Source organism: Coturnix japonica, chromosome 1 (genome assembly GCF_001577835.2).
Source record: "Coturnix japonica isolate 7356 chromosome 1, Coturnix japonica 2.1, whole genome shotgun sequence".
Classification (NCBI taxonomy): domain Eukaryota; kingdom Metazoa; phylum Chordata; class Aves; order Galliformes; family Phasianidae; genus Coturnix; species Coturnix japonica.
In genome coordinates, this window is record NC_029516.1 from 51065169 (window position 1) to 51086298 (window position 21130).

Consider the following 21130-nt stretch of genomic DNA (forward strand, 5'->3'; position numbering starts at 1 on the left):
TGGTTGCATGCAGTGCTCAGTGTTCCTGAGCATTTTGCTGTAGCGACAGCCAGTGTTCTTAATAGCTCTGCCTCACTGTCCAGGCCCCACATAGAAATGACATGCATTCAACTTCTGTAACATCCATTTGGAAGGTACATGCTCTTCCCACACATATGAAGGTCCCCAGATGTATCCATCAGTGCCTTGAGAGCATGTTTTGGTGCTTGCCAGCTGATCTGGTTCGGGTTCTGTCTCCATTTTGCCAGAAGAAATCCTTATCTAATGAGTTAGGCAAAAGTTGAGGACATACAAGTATTTAAGTAAATATATCCAAAAGTGTTCCTCTTTTTAATTTAAGGGAAAAAAAAACCAACAAAACAATTCACAAACAAAAGTATAAAATATACATAATAAAACATTGGTTGCAAGTCAAAAGAGCAGATTATCTTCTGAGATATCAGATTTTTAAAAAGCCAAAATAAAATGATCTCAAAATTTCTTGACAAGTAAACTTAAAAGGATAGGAAGATGACAAGCTTGCCTGAACATTAAGTAGAAAGGCTTGGAGGTGCTTGTATCTCATGAACAGTAACCAACTGGTTGGACTGCAGAAACTGTGACAATACCTACAGTAAGTACCAGCTCCAACTAGTTTTCTACTCAGTCAATGCTACGTTGGCCAGTAGAGGATCAGTGGCACGGAATAAGTCTTCCTAGTGCATCCAGCTCAGTCTTGAAATTGACAGCATCACTGCTATGGAAGGATCAACCCCATAACCTCTTATTAGGGTGTTTTCACGATGGTTAGCCTGAAATAACCTTTGCTTGTGTCTGTATTCACACAAGGAATACCTCACGCTCATTTTTGCTCAGGATAAAGTCAGGGAATACATCAGCAAACTGGATATTCATAAACGTGGTCATTCCATCTCTGATGGGATCCATCCAGGAATGCTGAGGGAGCTGGAAGAAGTAATTGATAATCTTTGACTGATCATGGCAACTGGGAGAAGAGCCTAAAGACAGGAGAACATCAAATGCCCTATCTGCAAGAACAACAAAAAGGAAGACTCATGCAGCTGTAGACTGGTCAGCCTCGCCTTGATCCCTGGGAATTCATGGAACAGTTCATCCTGAAACCATTTCCAGGCACATGGTTAAACACAAAGTGCAAATCCCTGCACCTTGAGAGTAACAACCCCAAGCAGCAGAACAGGCTGGGTGCCCTTTGTGGAAAAGGACATGGGAATCCTATAGGACACTGAGATAAGCATGAGCCAGCAATGCGCTCTTGCTGCAAATCAGACTGAATGTATCCTGGGCTGCATTAGGCAAAGCACTTCCAGCAGGTAAAGCTTTTCCTCTAATCAACTCTGGTGAAGACATGCCTTGAGTACTATGTCCACTGCTGAGCTCCTCAGTACACAAGAGACATGGACATACTGGATAGAGTCCAATGAAGGGCCACAAAGATGGTTAGGGGACTACATCATCTCTCATATACAATGACAGGCTGAGTGTTGGCACTGTTGAGCCTAGAGAAAGGTCAGGAGCCATCTTTTCTACGTAGAATGATAGAATTGTTAAGGTTGGAAAAGACCTCTAAGGTCACCTAGTCCAAACATCCACCTACCACCAACACTGCCCACTAAACCATGTTCCTTAGTACCACATTTACACATTTCTTGACTGCCTCCAGGGATAGTGACCCCACCACTTCCCAAGGCAGCCTGTTCCAAACCCTCACCACTCTTTCTGAGAAGAACTTTCCCTAATATCCAATCTGAACCTCCCCTGGCACAACTTGAGGACATTCCCTCTTGTAGGTATTATGTACATAAAGGGAGAGTACAAAAGAGGGCAGAGACAGGCTCCTTTCACTGGTACCCAGTGACAGGTCATGAGGCAACAGGCACAAATAGTTTCCTTTTGAACATCAGGAAGTGCTTTTTTTCTGTGCAGCTGATAATGTACAGGGTTTGCTCAGAGAGGTTGTGCAGTCTCTCTGCTTGGAGATAATCAAAAGCGACATGAACATGGGCCTGGACAATCTATTGTAGGTTGCCTTGCTTGAGCAGAGGTGTTGGACCTCTGCAGTTTATCTGGCCCAACCTAAACTATTATGTGATTATGTAAAGACAGTCTTAATCTAGCTGAAGTTTAAGGCACACATCTTTAACACATTATTAAAAAAATATATATATTAAAAAAACCAAACCCAAACTGGCAATGCAAAGTTTGTCATGCTATCTAATTCTACAGTCTGATTCTTGGTCTTGCTTTCTATCTAGTGCAATAAAACCATTACATTTGGAGGGAGTTTTGAAGGCACAGGTGGGTGAACCAAGGTAATTTTTCTGCAGTGAGGACTCAATACAATACACGTCCCCCGGGAGCAGAACCACTGCTTGTTCTGTCACAGTGATGACTAGTATTTGTTGCTTCTCTCCCATACAGAGATCAGAAGCAGAGATGTTAATCAACTGCTGGGCAATCCCGCCTCCCTGCAGCAGACAGGAAGATCCCACCAATTAGTCTCATGTAATACAAGGAGAAGGATGGTGTTGGAAACACAGTTTCAGTGCTGGATGTGGTGCCAGCTTCCATCTGCGTATTTCAGATGGAGCAGGTCCCAGATAAAGCCTAACAGTCCTCTGAAGATGGGCTCATGTTCACCAGCTCTGCTGGATACCCCGACTCAGAGCTCTGTTGAATGTCCTGGAAAAAAAGCTGCTGCTGGAGGCTCTTTAGACTGTTCAAGATCTCTGGAGAGAGTTCATGACAAACCACCTGATTCTCCTGATCCTCTTCCTCCTCTTCCACAGGGTCATCAGGAGGCAAAGGAGAACATCTAGAGATGTAACCCTGGTCTGACTGTACTGACTGTCTTTGGTCTTTGCACTGGTCTTCAAAGATCAACTGGTGCTGCCTGTCAGCCTCCTCTTGGCAGAAACATGGATCTGAAGGAATGACACTCTGCTGATAAAGAGAGTACATAAGTCCATTCAGATGGTGCCTCAGTTCCCCTGAGAGGTTTGCAGGACTTTGGTCATCTATTGCTGAAACATCATAGTCATCATGGAGGATGACGTTATTCCTCATTGGAAAACTTGTCTCCAGAAGAGGAACTCCTTCCATGCAGTCCTCATTACTCAGCACATGATGGCCAAATATATTTTTGTCTTCCATGGGAGAGACTGGCTCTACTATCTGAACTGGAGCAGCCTCATCCATAGGATCGATCAGAGTCTGAGAAGCTGGATCTCCACAGAGATTAAGCTGAGGCTGTAGTTTACACCCTCTATTCTCACCTTCACAAATGTGGAGATTGACAACATAACAGCAGTTAGGGTCAGGTTCTCGTAGGTGCAGCTGGTGTTTCACAATTCCACCTGGTTCACTTAGCAACGAATCCACCTGGCTCTCTACGTTTAGGGACTGCAACTCTTCAACATTATCCAGGCCGATGCTTTCAGCCTCAAACCAGTTTGGGTGCTCTGTCTGCCAGCTTCTGAACTTCTGAATTGCCTCTTTCAACTTCCTCCCACTAGGGGTATCAATGTAGTTTTCAGCTGTGATTTCCTGGATTCGATGGATGCGCCCAGGCTCAAACTTCTCCAAGTCCTGAATCCGAAAATAAATATCCTCAAACTTGTCCATCAGTTGATACCTGGATGTGACATTGAACAGATCAGGAATATCTTTCTCACTACTTATCCCATTGAAATAGCAGACTATATACATTCCAAAACAGGCTGGCTTCTTGAAATCTGGCAGGATCAAATTCAGGGCTGGGGTGAACAGGTCTCCAGTTGGCTTTTGCTGATCTTGCTTGAGACAAACAGGCGCGCTCCCAAGCATGGCTTGCCATTTGGCCTGGGTGCCTCGTGAGCATAAGATTATGATCTTTGAAGATAGTTCTTCCATTTCCTTCTTCTGTCGAGTGAGCCAGGGTAACGGCCCTAACTCCGAGATCTGATGATCTTCTAGCAGATCTAAGGCTACAGCAGTGCCACAGACAGTCATCAGAAACTCAGCAAACTTCAGCACCACATCCACGTAGAGCAGGTGGTCGGCAGAGTATACAATCCAAACCTTCCGGGGCTTTAAGGGTGGTAGAGGAAGGTCGGTAGGTGGTACTGCTGAAAGACAGAAATATTAATCTCAACCACATTCCTGAAATCATAATGATGCAAACCAGAAGCAATCAACATAGGAGAACATTAACAAAAGGTTATACTAATTACCAGTTCTGAAGCTATTTTTGGCAATGTACAGAGACAACATTTACTACTGTAACAATGTTAAAGTCCTGACAGTGGAGCTGTGACTTGTACTGTTGCTTGGGTAGTTCATGGAATTTCATCACACAAGAGTAAAACACATGGGCTTCAAGAGGTTTGCAAATGTAGCTACATTCCTTGCAGGGGAGCTCAGTGCACCTCAGAACAAACTCCTGCTGCTACTGCTTAGATGATCAAAGATTCTTTTGCCAGTACAGCCTCAGCTGGGTCACTCACTTGACAAAACAATTATCTCCCATCTACCAGAGATGGCACTCCAACTTGTGTATTCTGTCTGATGCTACTTGTTATTACAAAGTGTCTTTTGACTACAAAGGAAGATCCCAAGGCCCTGTTTTGGTTTTGAGAAGCACCTACAGAGGAGCAGAGCACAGGAGAGCCCCTTTCTGAACAGTTATGTGAGACTTCCAGAATACATTAACAGGTATTTGGCAGCACAGCTTACCAGTTTGCAAATCAGAGTGACTGCACTTTCCTCGCTGGTGTCCTGGAAGAAAGAGAAAGTCACTGTAAGGCTTGAAAGTAAGAAATAAAATTAACCCCTTAAAATGGCAACCCCTTCCAAAGGCCACATTCAAATATCTTTAACTGCAAGGGGTGGGATATAAAGATGGCACAAGGAAGAAGTCTAAATATGAAATATACTAAATGAACGAAGACTTGCAGCAGCCAATTTTGCTACTTCACTACATTTCTCATTGGAGAGGAGAAGAGACACACACAAAACCAATTTTCTCCATCTTGCCCTGATTTGAGGGGTACAGAACTCAAAAAAGTATGAAAATTAATTTTGCAGAGACTCTGGGGGGAACAGAAGACAATGGACTGGACAAATGGGAAGCTTCTGCCCTTGTAAAACTCTTGCCTAAATAGGAGGAGAAAAAAATGGAAAGGATATCTGTATCAATCTGCAGGAATCAAAGGGATGAAGTATGGAGTTTCTTCTTCCCTTCAAGAGCTCTGAAGATCTATATGAAAATGGAGTATCAGACAACATAATCCATTGAACACTTTATTTAAGCAGGTGGATAGTATAAGATCACACAAATCCCATGATGTAGATCAGAAGAAAGTATTTACATACACATGATTTTAGAGGCAGTACATCAGAATGGGAAGAAAGGAAACAGAAATAATTACAGAAGTAGGAAAAGTAGTTTTAGCATCAAGTCTTTTGTTTCTAGTTGAGTTGTTTCTACTATGAGTCTTACCTGCTCGTTTTTTGGTCATACAAATGACACCTGCTATGACTGATCCCACCAGTAACACACAGATCCCAGTGATACACCAGTACACCCACATCATCATATCATCTGTGGTACAAGAAAAGCACGCAGACATTATTTACACAGATGTGGAGCTTCACTTGGGAACAGAAGTTTGCTGAGCAGCAGTGACCAAGGGAGAGTTTTACCTAAAACTACAGGTAATCCAGTACTTCCCTCCTACAACAGGCCACACCACAGTCATTCATCACAATGACATCTTGCTTTCACGATGCTGTTTTGCACCAAACGTGTTCCACAAAGAACTGTATGCGCAACACATTGAAAACACAGACCAATAATCCTTCTCTTGACACAGAAATGTTTACCCAGCTTTGACAGGTACACAGCCCACGTCCTGCCTGTTTTGCAGCAATACATCTTCAAAAAAAAGTGTCTTTTTTTATCCTAATTTGGGTGAGGAGCTTTTTTCAAACTGCAGGTGTTTTTTTTTTATTAAATCAGATGTCACTGGAGCCAAAAAAGGATGTCACATCATTATGCACATGATTTTTCTTGACATCCGCAGAAATGAACATATGCAAGCTATTCTCTCTAAAAGCTGCTTAATATTATGCAATTAAAAAACAACCTTTAGACAAAGTGACAGAAAGCATTTTATATTAAGACTCTTCTTGTCAAAAGTGTTTCTCAAGGAATTTTAGGCGAGCATCTCAAAAAAAAAGCACTCTCTAAGGTTTATGCTGCATACAAATACTTGGCTGTCTTAAAGCTCTGAAGTAACTGTAATGCAATTCATTCTGAACCAAGTGGTACAATGAGACACTCCCAGCCATTAGGTCAGGGAGGATCATTTGTTATTCGATATGACAGTGAAAGAAGTAAGAGATGATTCAGGGTATTAGGAGGCCTTACCTGATGGGCCCACACCTGCAAAAGACAAGAGTTACGTTAAAATTTAGCTCTCATCCATACAAAGTATTGAGAAACTAATTTAGAGAAATGGAAATCTCACTTGGAGCTGGTGAACATGGGATGAAAGTAGAGTGCCTCAGACAGTCTGTACCACAGATAGCAAAGAACGGCTGAATCTGCAGGCAAAATAAATTCAGAAAACAAAAAGCTATTCTTAAAAGCAGTTCTGTTCCAGCTTGACTTTCCCCTCTGCCCTTACACTCCTTCTTCTTTACCACAGAGAGACAGAATTCTCACTTCCCTTCTGAAAAGATTAACCAAGAATTCTTACATCGTTCACTATGAATTAACAAGGCAGGGAGCTTCTGTGGTTGTGCACCTGTCATTCCCATTTCAGACTCTGACTTGGCAACTCTACACTAAGGAAAAGCCACTGTCTACAAAGAAGACCTTTATAAAATATTCTTTCTGCCACAATCATTTCCCTGATGTAGGTAATAGCTCAGAACAAAACACAATGCAAAAAATACAGCGTTCTTAAGTTGCACATTGCCTTATTGAGGAAGGAATGACACAGAGATAGCAGTGAGATCATACCTGTACTTTGTAGTTGCAGCAAGCTCTCAAGTTCTTCTCCATTTTGATTGTGACATTTGCTTGTGGTTGCAGTTCACCCTGCAAAAGTCAGATATGAGTTAATGGACAGAAGAATAAAATTGAAAATGAAAGAAGGGAAAAAAAAGAAAAGAATCTGAGCAGAGAATACAGAGCATTACAAAGACACAGAGATTCCTAATTACTGTTATAAGAGGTCTGGCCACCATCATATGTGACTGACATAGTAACGCTATTAAGACAGCACACTAAGGTTGCACAAGTCACAGGAAACAAATCTGTACGTTGCATAACTTCAAATATGTTAAGAAATGGTAAGATATTAACATTGTTAACTTAAGCTTAAGTTATTTAATGTGTAAATGTTTAATTAACACGGTTCCTTGTGTTTAATTAAAAAAAGCTGTCAACACTGCCACCCCTGACACTACAGCAGACAAGTTTGTCCTTTGTCAAGAATTCATTGATTTAATAATAATGTAAATATGTTCTTTACAGTACTCAGCAAAGATAAACTCCCAAGTGAGGTTTATTAATCTCTGTCAGGAAGGTGTGCACACAGCTGTACCTGCTGTAATAACATGGCACGCATCGGTACATGGAATACGAAAACTTCAAGTATGGAAGAAATGAAACAATTAAGCAACCTGCCCTCCCCCCAGGAAGGGTGGGGACTGGTAACAAATATTCAGTACCTCTCTTCCCTCAGATGCCTGAAACGGGAGGTTTCTTATGTCAAAAGGCATTCTGCATCAGCTTTGTGCTTCTCAAGCACATAGGTCACAAGACCCTGAGGAACTGATTGACAGCTTAATTGAAACACCTGTTACATACAAGCGTCTTGTTCTTAAAAAAAAAAACCAACAAAACACACCACAAAAAAACCCAGCAAAACAAAAAACAACTGATCAAACCACCAGCTCTCCCCATACATCACTTTTAATGAACTATTTCAGTCATTTATCAAAGCTCTGTACCTTGGCTTTGGTTAATGTATTTAGTCTTAACTCCCAGGTGCTAGCTTGACAAAGGGAAAAAGGGCTGAAGAGTCACAGGTCAAAATTCCATTTCCACTGCAGGTGCTTACACACCTCATGCATTAAAAAACAAATCTTTGAGAACCTCTTTTTGGTCTTTTATCCACCAGATTCCTGACAGAAATTTCTCTTTTCCAAAGGCAAGATAATAAACTGAAAAGAACTTGGAAATTGTTGTGCAAGTGCATTCGTTACATCTCCTGCATCTTGGCTCCAACTCCTTTAACAACTGTTAAAGAAACATTTGTCTAAACTACCACAGAAGATATAATTGATATCATTTAGGAAGGTAATTACCTCTGTGACGTCATGTGTGATCATTTTACATTTCCTCTCATTCAGGAAGCTGGTCACATGAATTTGGTATCGGGTTGGTTCCTTCCATGGGTTAAAGCTCACCAGCAGAGTTATATCATCTAGACTTTTAGCGTGGATCCTGGGCTCCCACAGGCTGCCTGGAAGTAGTGCAGATATTCTTAAATTTCTCAAACATCAAAAGCATTTCAACAGGACATCCATGCCTCTGACATATTCCTACCTGTCTTTATACATGGGGTGGTTCTTTTCATCAGAGGGTCCTTGCAGTCTGCAAGACAGACAGACCATCAGTGACCACTCAGAAACACCATGCTGCGGTTTAGACGAAATACCCATTTTCTTAGCAGAAGCCAGAGACATAACTTGATAAGCAGATCTGTGCTCCAAAGCAGCAGCAAATTTCAACAGGAGAAACATCAGTTTGCAGTGTATAAATGAGTGATTCCTCTGATGCTGTTTTTTTCATTATAGAGGTGCTAACAAGAAAAGACTAAAAACATATAGTATTTATAATGACAGTGTTACTTGACAGCCCCTACTTAGAGATGACTGGTACAGAGGGAGTCATAGTAGAATTAAAGCTTCATATTGATCCTTGGACTGGAAGTATCACAGCCATAACTTCCCTCAAAAGAATTCTGTCAAAGGAAAATTAGGAGGTTGGTGTCTTCTTTGCAACCCAAATCCTCTTCCACGTTTATAATTCTGTGAGCTTAATTTAGAAGACTGGCCCTGCTCTTTGGGACCTTTTTTGAATACAGATACAGAGTTACACATTCAACATTTAGCAATGTGGAATTTACAGTTCTCAGCTTAAACTATAGCCCTCCTCCAAGGCTTGGACACAAACAAAAAGAACTCCCTACAACTGCTTGCTTAAACAGTTGAAAGAAAAAATTACAGCTCTTAAGTTTCCAACTTTCAAGTTCAGGCCCCTGTAATTCACAGGCATGCTCTAATCAGCAAAGCTCCCTGCAGCTGCTGACCTTGACACAATGCATTAGATTTCTGAGGAACAGAAGAGGATAAAACCAGAAAGGCTCAATATGACCACATACAATAAAGGATAGGATGGCTGAAAACCGAGTACCCCCTCACCTTTTCCAGCGCACACTGATTAACACACCACATCCATTGTATCTTCTAACTGCAAAGTCATATTGTCAACTATATGCGAGGAAAAATTTATCAACCAGTTTTTAAACAACGTATAGAATGCATTTATAAAGTAGGTAGTGCAACCAGAGAGAGCTGCAGATGTTCCCCATCTTCAGGGAAAACAAGTTCTTAGTCATAGGAAAAAGTTCCTATACAGAAGAAAGGATCAAGCATTCAGTTCTATCAAATTTCTTGGTAAATCATATCAAACTGTACCTTTGAAATCAAAGTTCATGTGCCTAAAATTTGATAGGCTGTGGATTGACTATCCACACCCTCTTCTTCTATTCTAAGAGCTGTGTATCTGCTTATCTATTAGTTAGGGGAATTTCAGGGGAAGGCTCCTCCTCCTGCTCTAAACAGCAACAAGGGTCCAGTCTCCCTCATCCTCCATGTTTTTGCCCTCTGTCTCCAAGGGGTTAGAAGCCTGCTAATCTTTTTCCCCTTGCTGGGACTTAAGACAGTGCTGCTGGTCTGCCCATGTCACTGCATGATAGCATCAACCTCTCTCTAATTGCTGAATACTTATCAGCCCAGTGATTTCCTCTCACAGCCCAACCACCTGCTCAGAACGTTCACCAAGCTGGGCAGGTTTGCACCCATGACACCCTCCTCTTTCCTGAGGCCCTTGAGGAACTTGAGTCTTGAATGCTATGAAGGTGTAGGCAGCTCCGTTTCCTCTCAGGTGCTTCATCTGGATGCACATATCAGCCCAGAAAGGTTGTGGCCCCTCTGTCTGGGTTTCTGCCTCAGCCTGACCATTGTGGCAGGTGGTCACCATGTTTGTTTCAATAGAGTGCTGCACCCTGGTGTTCCCAGACGAGAAGAAAGTGGTCTGCCTTGTGCCTTCTCTGCACACCCTGCCTCAAACTGCTGTGCCATGCCCTTTTTTTTTTTGCCCATCCCAGCCAGCACACTCCTGGTCACTCATGCTCCCCCGAGGGGCTGCCTTTGTATGTGTAACACTGCTGAGCTGATCCAGGCCCCACTCCCATTGCATCATCAGCTCTGATGAAGACAGGTGACTCTGGGCAGCTCCCTCTTCACTCTGGCTTCTCCTTTTTTATTTTCCTCCCCTCAGGTAGACTGTCTCACATGGTGATTCCCCATTTCTCTGTATAACACAGCTGCACTGGTGCTGAAAAATATTATTACTTTATTAGCAAACTTGCTCACAATTCATGGGCCTAGTTGGAGAAAAACAAACAAACAAACAAACAAACAAAACAACACAATAAAACAGGTCCCTTAGCTAGAAAACAGAGTCCTAAATTCAAAGCCTAAGGAAAATAGAGCATCTCTTACCAGGCATTGTGAGAGACTTGGACTTGCAATTGTAGTCTCCCTTTACACTCAGTTTGGGTAGGTGGTAGACAGTCACTTGGTAAGTCTGGCCAGGTTCCACCTCAAAGCGGTTAAAAGTGAAATTCCACTGAAAACCAAACACAGTCAAAATGAGACTGCTGTGCTATTAAGAAACTGAAATTAACTGGTCCTGTCCAATTCTGTTGTCTTACATGAACTTTTTTCTAAAGCTTGGCAGTAGAAAACAACTTATATGCATTAAATCATTAAATATATCAGTTCTCTGGTCTATTTCAAATTCTTATGTTTGGGATGAAAGGAAAAAAAATTATTTACTGGGAATCTCTGAGTTGATACAAAAGTCTCGTGACTTCTCAGAGAATACAAGAGAGAACTTGAATTACAAAGAAAGGCAGAGTTAGAAAGGAGGCTGTTTCTCAATGGCCAAACAGAATGCAAAAACTCCAACTGTTTGCTTTAAGCATTATCCAGGACAGCAACACATGGTAGGTAGCGAGAGACGGTACTTAAACTCAGAGAACAGTAAAAGTGAAAGGGAAACCAACTACGTAGAGCAGCCCGTAGATGGATACATGCAGGCACAGAACAAAATGGGTATGACACCAGACCTCAGATCTAATATCTTGATTGTTATGCCAACTCTTCTAACTAAACAGTCTGTACATAAAGAGGGGAAAAAAAAACCAACAAAAATAAAAGGTAGCCTTGCTATAAGATAGGAAAAGCAGAACCAAACCCATGGTAGTTCAGGGCTCCTAGCACTCACCCGGCCTCCATCTGGACGGACCTGAAGAGGCAAGTTGTTCTGAAATTCAAACTGGGCGCAGATCTGTTGATTGCTGCTCACTTGCATGACAGCCAGCTCTGCCCCTCGGAGATAGCGGATGCTAGCTGCAGGCACACAGACAGAGATGTGTTTTCCCTTTCCTGTCAGCTGCATGCGTGAAGGCTGCAACCCCACAGAGATCACCACTGTGCCTAGACTTGTTGCAGCCTTACTCCTTTGAGGTGCTGGTGATCTTAGCACATAGATAACAGGCTATTAAAAACCAAGTGTGCAGGGTTGACTAACATCACTGCTAGCTTACAGGTTGTCCTGCACAGCAAGAGCTCCATCCATGCTGATGACAAGGCAGAGCAGCAGGCAATTGCATCCTCTAGGCACCCTGGAAGTTCTTGGGTTGTTTGGTGATGCATTTAGCTCTGCCTTTCAATACTGCTTTGTGCACCAAAGCAAATACTGTTGTACCTGATATAAGCAATCCCAGTGAGCAAGTTCATAACAATGGCTGCACCAAATGATTGGGTTACCTGAGGCACACCTGCTTCTAATCTATGCTGAGGTCACAGCTCTATACTGCCCTCAGACATAGATCCCGCAGAAGCAGAATTAAGCATGTTTGTTTCCTATCTTGAATAACTGTAAAATTATGAATAACATAAGCAGAACATCATATATAAACAAAAATCCATCAGATATTTGGACAGTAAGAAAACCTGACTAACTGGTACTCGTTAAGACTCTAAAAAGAGAATTACTTCCCTGCCAAGACACACCTGCACATAGAAAATTTAAGTTACAACAGCTAGATTACCCTACATAGGAGGCATTTGCACATGTATCACTATTTGCATGCTCCCAAATTAACTCTCATTTGTTCAGTTTGCAGATGTAATTCTCCTACATGAGACTGCAGCAGTCACTACTATTGCAAAACATGAAGCATGAGTCTTCCTTTTCCCCCTTGCTGTTGTGGTAAAGGTACTCTTGGGTTAGGTTTTATTTGCTTTTCCCATTTTAACTGCCATTATCCCATGCTAATGGGAGCGTTCTCAATCCCCAGCATACCCCAAATCTTGATTCATTCCTCAAGAAAGAACAAAACTACCCTTCAAGTGAAAGCAAAGCAGCCAAAAGCCCAGATTTCAAGCTGCCCTTCTACAGCTCAATCATTAAACGTCTTCAAGTCATAATTCTCCTCCCTGTCCTTCCTAGACCACACCTCATTCCTCTGTTCTGCTTACCATCAGTGGCCACCTTCCACTCTATCCGAAGCACTGGGAGCAGTTCTCCATCTGTCTGACGGAAAACATCAGAGAAGACATCAAGGCTGCTGGGAGCAGAGGGTGTCCACGTCTGATTCTGCAGCCAGCTCCTCTCTATGCAGGTACCTGCCCAGCAAATAAAAGCTGTTATACAAAGGAGGACGGAATAAAGTCTGCTTAACTGCAGTTACTGCCTGCGTGAGGGTTACTCAGAGGGCAGATCTGAGTGACAGATTGCTTCACTGTTCAAAAAGGCAGCTTTCAGCATGTCAATAATTTATAAACTGCCCGTAATATTCTCAACTCAGGCATTCTGGTAACTCACACTTCCTCTTTTCCTTGAAATCCATTAATAGATGATCACAGTTAGCTTAGCTGGGTCAAGTCAGTTTACTCAGTACCTCCCACAGCAAGTCCCCATCTTGCTGTTGAAACAGAACTGTGCTAGAACACCAGCACTCATTCCAAGCCTTCCAATGATAATGTCAGGTACTCAAGCAGTTCTTTAAACAATAGTCAACTTTTGGAACAACTGCCTTATTTCTAATTTGAATACACATCTGACTTCAGCTTCCATTGACTGCTCTTGCACTGCCTTTCCGAAACTAATGAGCCCTCTGGACAGAAATATAATTCATGTCAGTCAATGGAGTGTTATGAGAAACAGGGCCTGTAATCCCATTAGAAAGTGATATCAGGTATGACAGGCATTAGATGGACACGATAAGCGAAATGCTAGAAGTCTAAGTGGATCATCCAGACACGTTAAAAATGGCTTTGCTGAGTATGAGTGAAGCACCAACACGGGAAGAACCAGTCTGCCAAGTCAAGGAGGAGCTGCAAGTGGGAAATTGTTACTGTCTGAATGTTTTAAATAGATCTGTGACAGTGGCAAGAATTAACCCAACAGTATGCATTTTTCTAAAGAAAAAAAGATAAAAAATCCAAGAGTAAATTTTAAATATCTAGTGATGGAGCATCTGATAACTATCAGACTTGGGGGTATAGGAAAAGCAGAACCATACTGACATACCTATGATCACTGAATACGTGACATTGAGAAGTGTGCCAAGCACTAACAAGACTTCCCCTAGTATGTACTAAGAACCAAGAGGCAGAATTTAAACCAAATATTCAATCAAGGCAGAATCGTAATGGTGGAGCTGCAGTTTGGCTTTGCTGTGCTTTCAGGCTGTATTGTAATGCCTAGCTGCCAATGGGAAAGGTGATCCTCATAAACTAAGCAAGCTGGGTTGTGTGCTTTTTCCCACACCCCAACTCTACCCTGGGAAAGAGACAACTTCCTTTTGTCTATTAGCTGGAACTGATCGTGGATCAAACCGAAGACTCCCTGAGCAATGCTGCACTCGGATGTGACATCTCTGTGACTCCAACAGGAAGGACTTTCCATATGAAGCCAGTTAAAAAAAAACAAAGGGGTGAGCTGATGAGAACGTGGCAATGAAGAAAAACATGACTTACTATTTCCTACGAGGCAGTTTAAATCCTGTTGGGGGAAGAAAAAAGAAAAAGAATATTAGTCATCAAATAGAAACTGAACTGAAAATAGCTTGTTTCTCTTTGGTAGCGGGAGGAAAGCAATTTAGTGAATAGCAAGGCATATGAGCTGCCAGAATCAGCCATCACACATCTACATAAAGTTGTTCCGCAGAAAAGCAAAGCTTGGGTTTGGGTTTAGCCACTGCCCGATGACCTGACACACATGCCCTGCACATTCAACTGGAGATGATGGGGGCTCTGCTTGGTTTTCCCCACATGTGTTTTGTTTATACTGGGAGACCACACCATCAGTAGGAAAAAAACATGCAAACTTGCTTGGTAACGTGATCCTAGTGATAAAAGAAGTTTTTGCTGTTTTTGCAGATTAAGATGAAGGCAAGGTTTCCTCCCACTCTCTTCCTGTGCCTCAGCATATAAAGGGGAATACATCATTGCACTGTGGTCACAATAGGAAACAAGGCAGTGGTGTTTCTGATCTCTGTGCAGCTTGTAATGGCCAGCACAAGGTGTGCTTGGCTTGTGGATACAGCCAGGCATCACATCATCAGCCACACTGACCAACTAGTCATTTCAAATGGAAACACAGCTCTGCTAGCTATGGAAAAGCACACATGCCATCAGCAGTCATTTTTCAACAAGCACAACTGTGCTCTCTCAAACCTCGAGCAAAAGCAAGCAGATTTGGCATTAAGGTCTTTGTGCTTAACAAAAAATCCAAAACAACAACAACCAACCAAACTGAACATCTCTTCCAGGCTTTTACCCAAGTGGAAACAACAGAAAGCTGTAAATCTTCAGGCTTCCATCACAAGTAACGCATCCACACTGCAATAAATAGTGGCAGTATAAAAACACCCGTCTCAGGTGCTTTAGGGCTTTTTTGACATACGAATACAGATATACTAAGAAAGATTCAGTGCATTACTTACGTTGCAGAGTACTAATCAACTTCATTATCGCTTAGAAAACCGTCATTTCATTTCAGTCACAAGGAAGAAATCTGCCTAATCAGCCACGCTGCGTATTTAAACATAAATCTATGCAGGCAGAACCCTTGCCTTCACCTGCCCTGTTTCAGCTCTGGAATAGTGGTTCAGAGCTCACTGAGGAAACCCCAGCCACAGGCTGGGGCTTTTCCCATTGCAGGATGGGGCCTCGGGACAGGTGGCACCAAGAGTCACACAGCAGTGCCCTGCCTTGGGCAACAGAGCTGTAGTGTAACTACAAAAATAAATGGATATGCTTATCATCAGTGTGTAAAACGTCCAGGAGGAGCTTGACTGTAAAGGTCAGAACAGTCACAGCTGGAGGAAACACCCTGATAATCTGAACATCAGATAGCAACCTAGTGTGAACTGTACTCCTACTATTACACCACACTTAACTATTGCAGATAAATCCTCCACTGCTTATATCCTTTTGTACTTATTTAATAGAAATGTTACCACAACTTTGTATCTCTCAAATCAGCTAAAGTTTACGGTTTCTTTTTTCCACCACTGGAAGACTCTCATGTAATATCTGCAATGGAAACAACCTTGAGTGCAAGCAAGCAAATGCTGATGAACCAGGACAATATTATCTATGCTACCTTCACAGACTGATGTATACTAGGTAACTCTTTCAGTGTGACAGTGCCACTTGCATAAGCAGGTACACTGGTTTTGGCTAGGATGGAGTCAATCCTTCTCACAGCAGCTGTGTTTGGAGTTCGTGATGGCAGTAGAGCCAATCTCACAGCCATTACCAAGCAGTGCTGGCGCAGCACTGAGGTACCTCCTTGCTCCTCTTCATGCAGTTCCTTACAGCTGCCTGCCTGACCCATGAGTCTCCTTTTTGTGACCCTCTGGCTCTCCCCAGCCAACTGAGAGTAGCCAGTGAGCAGTGGGGTAGGCTGAGGAGAGCAACAAAAGTAATGGGCTACAAGCCGTGGGTTTGGTTCATAACCTAATGACTTTTGTTAAAGGCTACCAATTATTATTCAGTCATTTTGTCCTCCTGTTGTTTCAGTTATCAGTAATTATTGTAAACTGTCCCATGATACGGTCCTTATATAAATTATAATGCATTATTTGCTTGAAGAGCAGCACCATCTGCTTTTATCTGCATGTTGGTGCTTCTGTTTAACAGCAGATAAGACAATTAACCAGGCAACAGTTGTAATTTGTTTTGTTTCATTATCAATGTGAACGTTGAACCAGCATAACAGATTAGTGGACTCTTTCTTCCTCCAGTTACACCACCCTGGGTGAAGCATTTGCAGAGATGAGACTACCCCCTTTCTGGTGTTCTATGAAAAAGAAACAGCTGAACGGGGAACACTCAGCCAGTTAATGATGATTCAGAACTGAAACCTGACAATTAAGATGTCTTTAAACTTTCAACACTGAGTTTCTACTGGGACAAACAACAAGGTGTCACTGTGCCTGAGACCCACCCAATGATTTTCATAGAATTGCCTGAGTTGGAAGGGACCTATAAAGGCCATCTGGTCCAACTCCCCTGCAGTGAACAGGGACACCCACAGCTAGATCAGGTTGCTCAGAGCCCCGTCCAGCCTGACCTTGTGTGTCTCCAGGGATGGGGCATCCACCACCTCTCTGGGCAAACCATTCCAGTGCTTCACTACCCTTATCATAAAAAAATTCTTTTCTTATATCCAGCCTAAATCTCCCCTGCTGTAGTTTGAAACTGTTCTCCCTTGTCCTATTCAAGAGGCTGTTGAGTGCTTTCCCACCCCACATGTACCAACCACGTTGGTTTACTATATTGTTAGTAGTTGAGAATTTAACAAGGTTGTCACCAGAAGGGAAGGACCCTCTGTCCAGGGGGCAACCTGCACTGGCCCAGCTGCTGGCCCACTCCCTTCCCAGTCCCAAGGCAACACAGGGATGACCCAGCAGCCCCGAACACCCAGAAGAAGAATCAATCCAGTCAGCATGTCCTTACTGTTGGCCACTGGAAACCAACAGGAGATGAAGCCACAATGCTGACACAACTTTACACCAAAAGAACGTAACTCCAGAGAATGACAGCTCAAAACCTGGAGGCAACTAAAGACAAAAAATAAGTCAGTTTTGCAGTAAAACAAGTCAATTACCTCTAGCATTGCACGAGCTACTTCCTTAGCACTGGAGGGGAATACTGACTTTCAGCTTTATCTGATGCACTCGTTCATTCAGACTGCATTAGCAAAGCTGCAGTCAGCAGAAACAATTAACCTAGTTTCCCTCCATGAACAAACACAAGTTTAGATCATACAGCAGAAATACAATAACAGTGCTGGTTGCTTCTGCTCGCCCACACAAAACTAGAAGCGTTGACAGAGCTGAGACATGTCAGGCTGCACAGGACTGACAAGCAAGCAAATGGGAGAAGGCAGAACAAATGCAGAACTCTGTACAAATGCTGGAGATAAAGCGTACAGCCAGGCAGGGTGCAGTGTGTGTTGGTACAGAAGAGGCTTTAACTGAGATGTTCTCCCATTCTCCCTACTGTGTCTCAAGATGAAGAAATGGAGCTATAGGGACACATGCTGCCTGGAACCTTCTGGCAGAGGAGCACAGGCACAGCCAACTCCTCCTGTGTACTTGTCATATCTCGCAGAAAGCCAAACAACTGTTTCTTTTACTTTTTCAAGCCTTTTTTCTTCCTTTTGACATCACAGAAGAACAGACCGTATGGCAAGGAGAATCACATGAATCTGAAACATATGAGAAACTGATTAACAGCAGCACGTCATAAGAATTCAATTGAAATAATTGGAGGCCAAGATTTCCCAGCAGGATGCTGTGGTAACTAGCAAGAAACTGAAGTAAGCTGGGCAGGCAGCCAGTTTTATCTTAAAGAGCAACTGCTGAGTGGGAAGAGCTCCAGCTCCCCAAATCCGCCTCTCACCTGATGACTGTCTGATATGAAATCTTCTACAGTTCCCCTTTCCTGATTAGTCCATTCGAAGAAACAGAGATCAATTGGACGTGAACACATAAAACCAATAATCACTGAAAAACGATTCATTTAAGGCTGGTGGAAAACTATTTTCTACAAACTGTGTGTGCTTTAATTTAGAAGCCATAGAGAAAATATTCTCTTCTACAAATTCTAAGCAAAATAGATCCAACTTTAGAAGAGGAAGTTACTTCATTAAAATTACTTTGAGGGTATTCTCTTATCATGTTTTGGTAGCTCTGATCACTGATCCTTTTTAGGCCAGGAAATTCTATTTTAGAAACTCTAAGCATGAACAGGGTCAGTGTTTCCATCCTACACAGCAAACCCTCACAGAAAGCAATGGGAGAAGTTCAACAGCAAACACAAAGTGAACATGCTTGTAAAGGAGGCACAAGTAAAGGCTTCCTCACATGCATCACCATCACTCTCTTAGTGAAAGACGTCGCATCCACTCTTCTCTGGAGACCCAGTGAATGTCATTGAGCCAACAACAGTGTCTCCCATGACCCAACTAGGCACACTGACCTAAGCCTATAGGGTCGGCGAGGCTACCACAAACCCCACATCCTGCTGACACCAGGTAGGGTTCCTTAGGAGGGGCACACAGGGAGAACAGCCAGATGGGATCTGTGTATGCCTGGGGACGAAAGCCAGCCCCGCCTCCTTGGAGATGACACATTCCAGTAGCAGTTACTGGAAGGAGCTGTTTGCAGCCCAGCTGCTCAGCCTATGGCCAGACAGGCTTGATGTGGAGCAGAGGTGAATAAGGAACAATAAGTGAATAAGTGCGCTCGTTGACGCTTTAATACACCGGGCTCCAGCTGATGTTTTACTTTTGTTACAATTAGAGGTGTCTGTGATACTGATGCTACACTTTCACTCCTCTGTCCCTGGCTGGAAACCTGCTGGTGCTCACTCTGCCCTTCCTCAATGCCTGGCAGCAGCGGGTGAGCAGGAGGATGTGGTCTCAGCACCCAGCCCAACCCTGACACCACAGGAGGGGCTCCCGGCTCTCCGGGTGCAGTGCAACTAACAGAAAAGGGAAACAGCTACCAACCGCCGCAGCCTCAGTCAGTTGCACTTCTGTATGTGTGTGTACCATTACCTTCAGCAGGGCTGCTCGCAGGTTTGTCTTTAAGCCAGCTCCTCTTTGAAAGCTGGAGCTGCGCTGGGGAGTCCCTCACTGTGCTTAGCGGTCTGTCTTCCCTTTAAAAGAAGCTGAGAGCCAGGGAGATGGTCAGCACAAGCATCAAGGACTGCAGGAACTCCACACTGTGTTGCTTTCAAGCTCTGTGTGACTAATGGTGTTTGGGACGCCCATGCAGTTTTGTAACGTCCTCTTTGCCTTTTCTAAGAGCTTTCACTTTGAAATTTCACAACATCCAGCCCAAAGTAAAACCATGGAAATGGGGGGTATTTTTACATAGGAGCATAAAGCAGCAGCAGAGGAGAGGTCAGGTAACAACAGGAACAAACAAGTGACCAAACTTTAGGAAAGGACAGAGAGTAGAAGGACAGGCAATGCATACAGGAAAAGGTTACAGAAGTAGTGTCACACAGTTCAGGAGGGGCCCTGGCTTCCTGTGAGGCTGGGCAGATGGCACCAGGAGTACAGGACGTGTCTGTCAGCCTGACACTCAGCACAACATCGATCTGACTTGGGTGGGACAGGAGAATACTTCTACACTACATGACGTGCTGAAGGCTCACCCACAAGGCTTGGAGATTGCAGCTGTGTCACAGAGCAGACGGGACCCGTCTCTTAAACAAGACATTCCCTCCGTGCCACTGACCACACGCACCCTGATGTCACACGCAGAGGGAAATTCCTTTCTCACGAGAGCTGGGAGAACACGGTGCTTCCAAGAAGACGGACGGCGCTACAAGAAGCGAACCGCTTACAGTCCCATTCATAGCCGTACCATCCCGAAGCAAAGGGACGCAGCTACACCCGAGCAGCCGCTTCCCCAACGCAGCGTCCCTCGTCCCTCCCCTCAGGCCGGGAGCGGGAGGCCGCAGCGCCCGGCACAGGAGAGGCCCCGGGCTGGCAGCGGTCGCACTCTGCCTCTCGGGGCGGGCCACGGCAGCCCCGCGTTCCCCGAAGCTCCCCACGATCCCTCCCCGGCTCTTACCGGCTGGGAGCACGTGAAGGCCGGCGCGGCCCCGATGAGCAAGCGCAGCGCGGCGGCTGCGGGCGGCACGGGAAGGACGAGAAGGAACAGCAGCGGAGAAGACAAGCCCGCTCGCCCCGCGCCCGCCATAGCCCCGCCGCCGCCACCACCGCGGGGCTTCCGGGCTCCGACCTGAGCGCGGGGCGGGGCCGGCCCGCACCTGAGGAGGAGCTGCGCGGCGGGGCGGGACGCTGGGCCAGGCCGGGGCTCCGCGCTGCCCGCTGGGGGTGCGGCCCAGGGAAAGGCGGGGCGGGCCCAGCGTCGGTCAATCCTGAGTAGTGAAAAAGGACCCCATAGTAGATGAAAAGAGAACACTTTGCTACAGAAAGGGAAAGGGGGCCTCACTAAGGCAAAGGGTAGTTACAGATAGATAGTTTATGTTAAGGGGGAGCAGAGAGAGGGGGAATTGCAGACGCTAAGCTTGAGAAAACAAGGGGATGAAGGCCATGAAGATCAGGGTGGAACAGCCCGAGAACAGTGTGGTGATTAGATGTCCACAGAGCAACTGGAACCAGGTTGGGGGGTGCCCCTCCTGAAGGGTCGAAAGTTTACAGTGAGGA

The 21130-nt window shown here is 44.2% G+C and overlaps 1 protein-coding gene across 5 annotated transcripts; it reads right to left on the bottom strand.

Annotated features, from left to right (window-relative positions):
- Window positions 1–297: 297 nt before the first annotated feature.
- Window positions 298–20736, bottom strand: IL17RA (interleukin 17 receptor A). 5 transcript variants are annotated; one of them, XM_015865257.2, is made up of 13 exons: window positions 20532–20736; window positions 14410–14434; window positions 12907–13053; window positions 11648–11772; window positions 10861–10987; window positions 8618–8665; window positions 8377–8534; window positions 7025–7102; window positions 6528–6603; window positions 6428–6442; window positions 5498–5599; window positions 4732–4773; window positions 298–4121 (listed from the first exon to the last, which is right to left on the bottom strand). In XM_015865257.2, exons 1-13 carry the CDS (start codon window positions 20658–20660, stop codon window positions 2626–2628), a joined length of 2568 nt encoding a protein of 855 aa, XP_015720743.1. In that variant the 5' UTR covers window positions 20661–20736; the 3' UTR covers window positions 298–2625. The 5 variants fall into 5 exon arrangements, with proteins under 5 accessions (XP_015720743.1, XP_015720734.1, XP_015720762.1 ...); XM_015865248.2 differs by having other exon boundaries at window positions 298–4124; XM_015865276.2 differs by lacking the exon at window positions 20532–20736 and adding an exon at window positions 15183–16965 and having other exon boundaries at window positions 298–4124.
- Between the last annotated feature and the right edge of the window lie 394 nt (window positions 20737–21130).

What these genes read in the sequence shown, in the direction of transcription:
- IL17RA (XM_015865248.2), bottom strand. Translation starts at nt 20,660, where the DNA reads ATGGCGGGCGCGGGGCGAGCGGGCTTGTCTTCTCCGCTGCTGTTCCTT. An exon ending in AAACTGCCTCGTAGGAAATA is followed by an intron (nt 13,054 to 14,409) that starts GTAAGTCATGTT and finishes TTTGCTGGGCAG; the next exon opens with GTACCTGCATAGAGAGGAGC. An exon ending in GCTGCAACTACAAAGTACAG is followed by an intron (nt 6,604 to 7,024) that starts GTATGATCTCAC and finishes TTTTGCCTGCAG; the next exon opens with ATTCAGCCGTTCTTTGCTAT.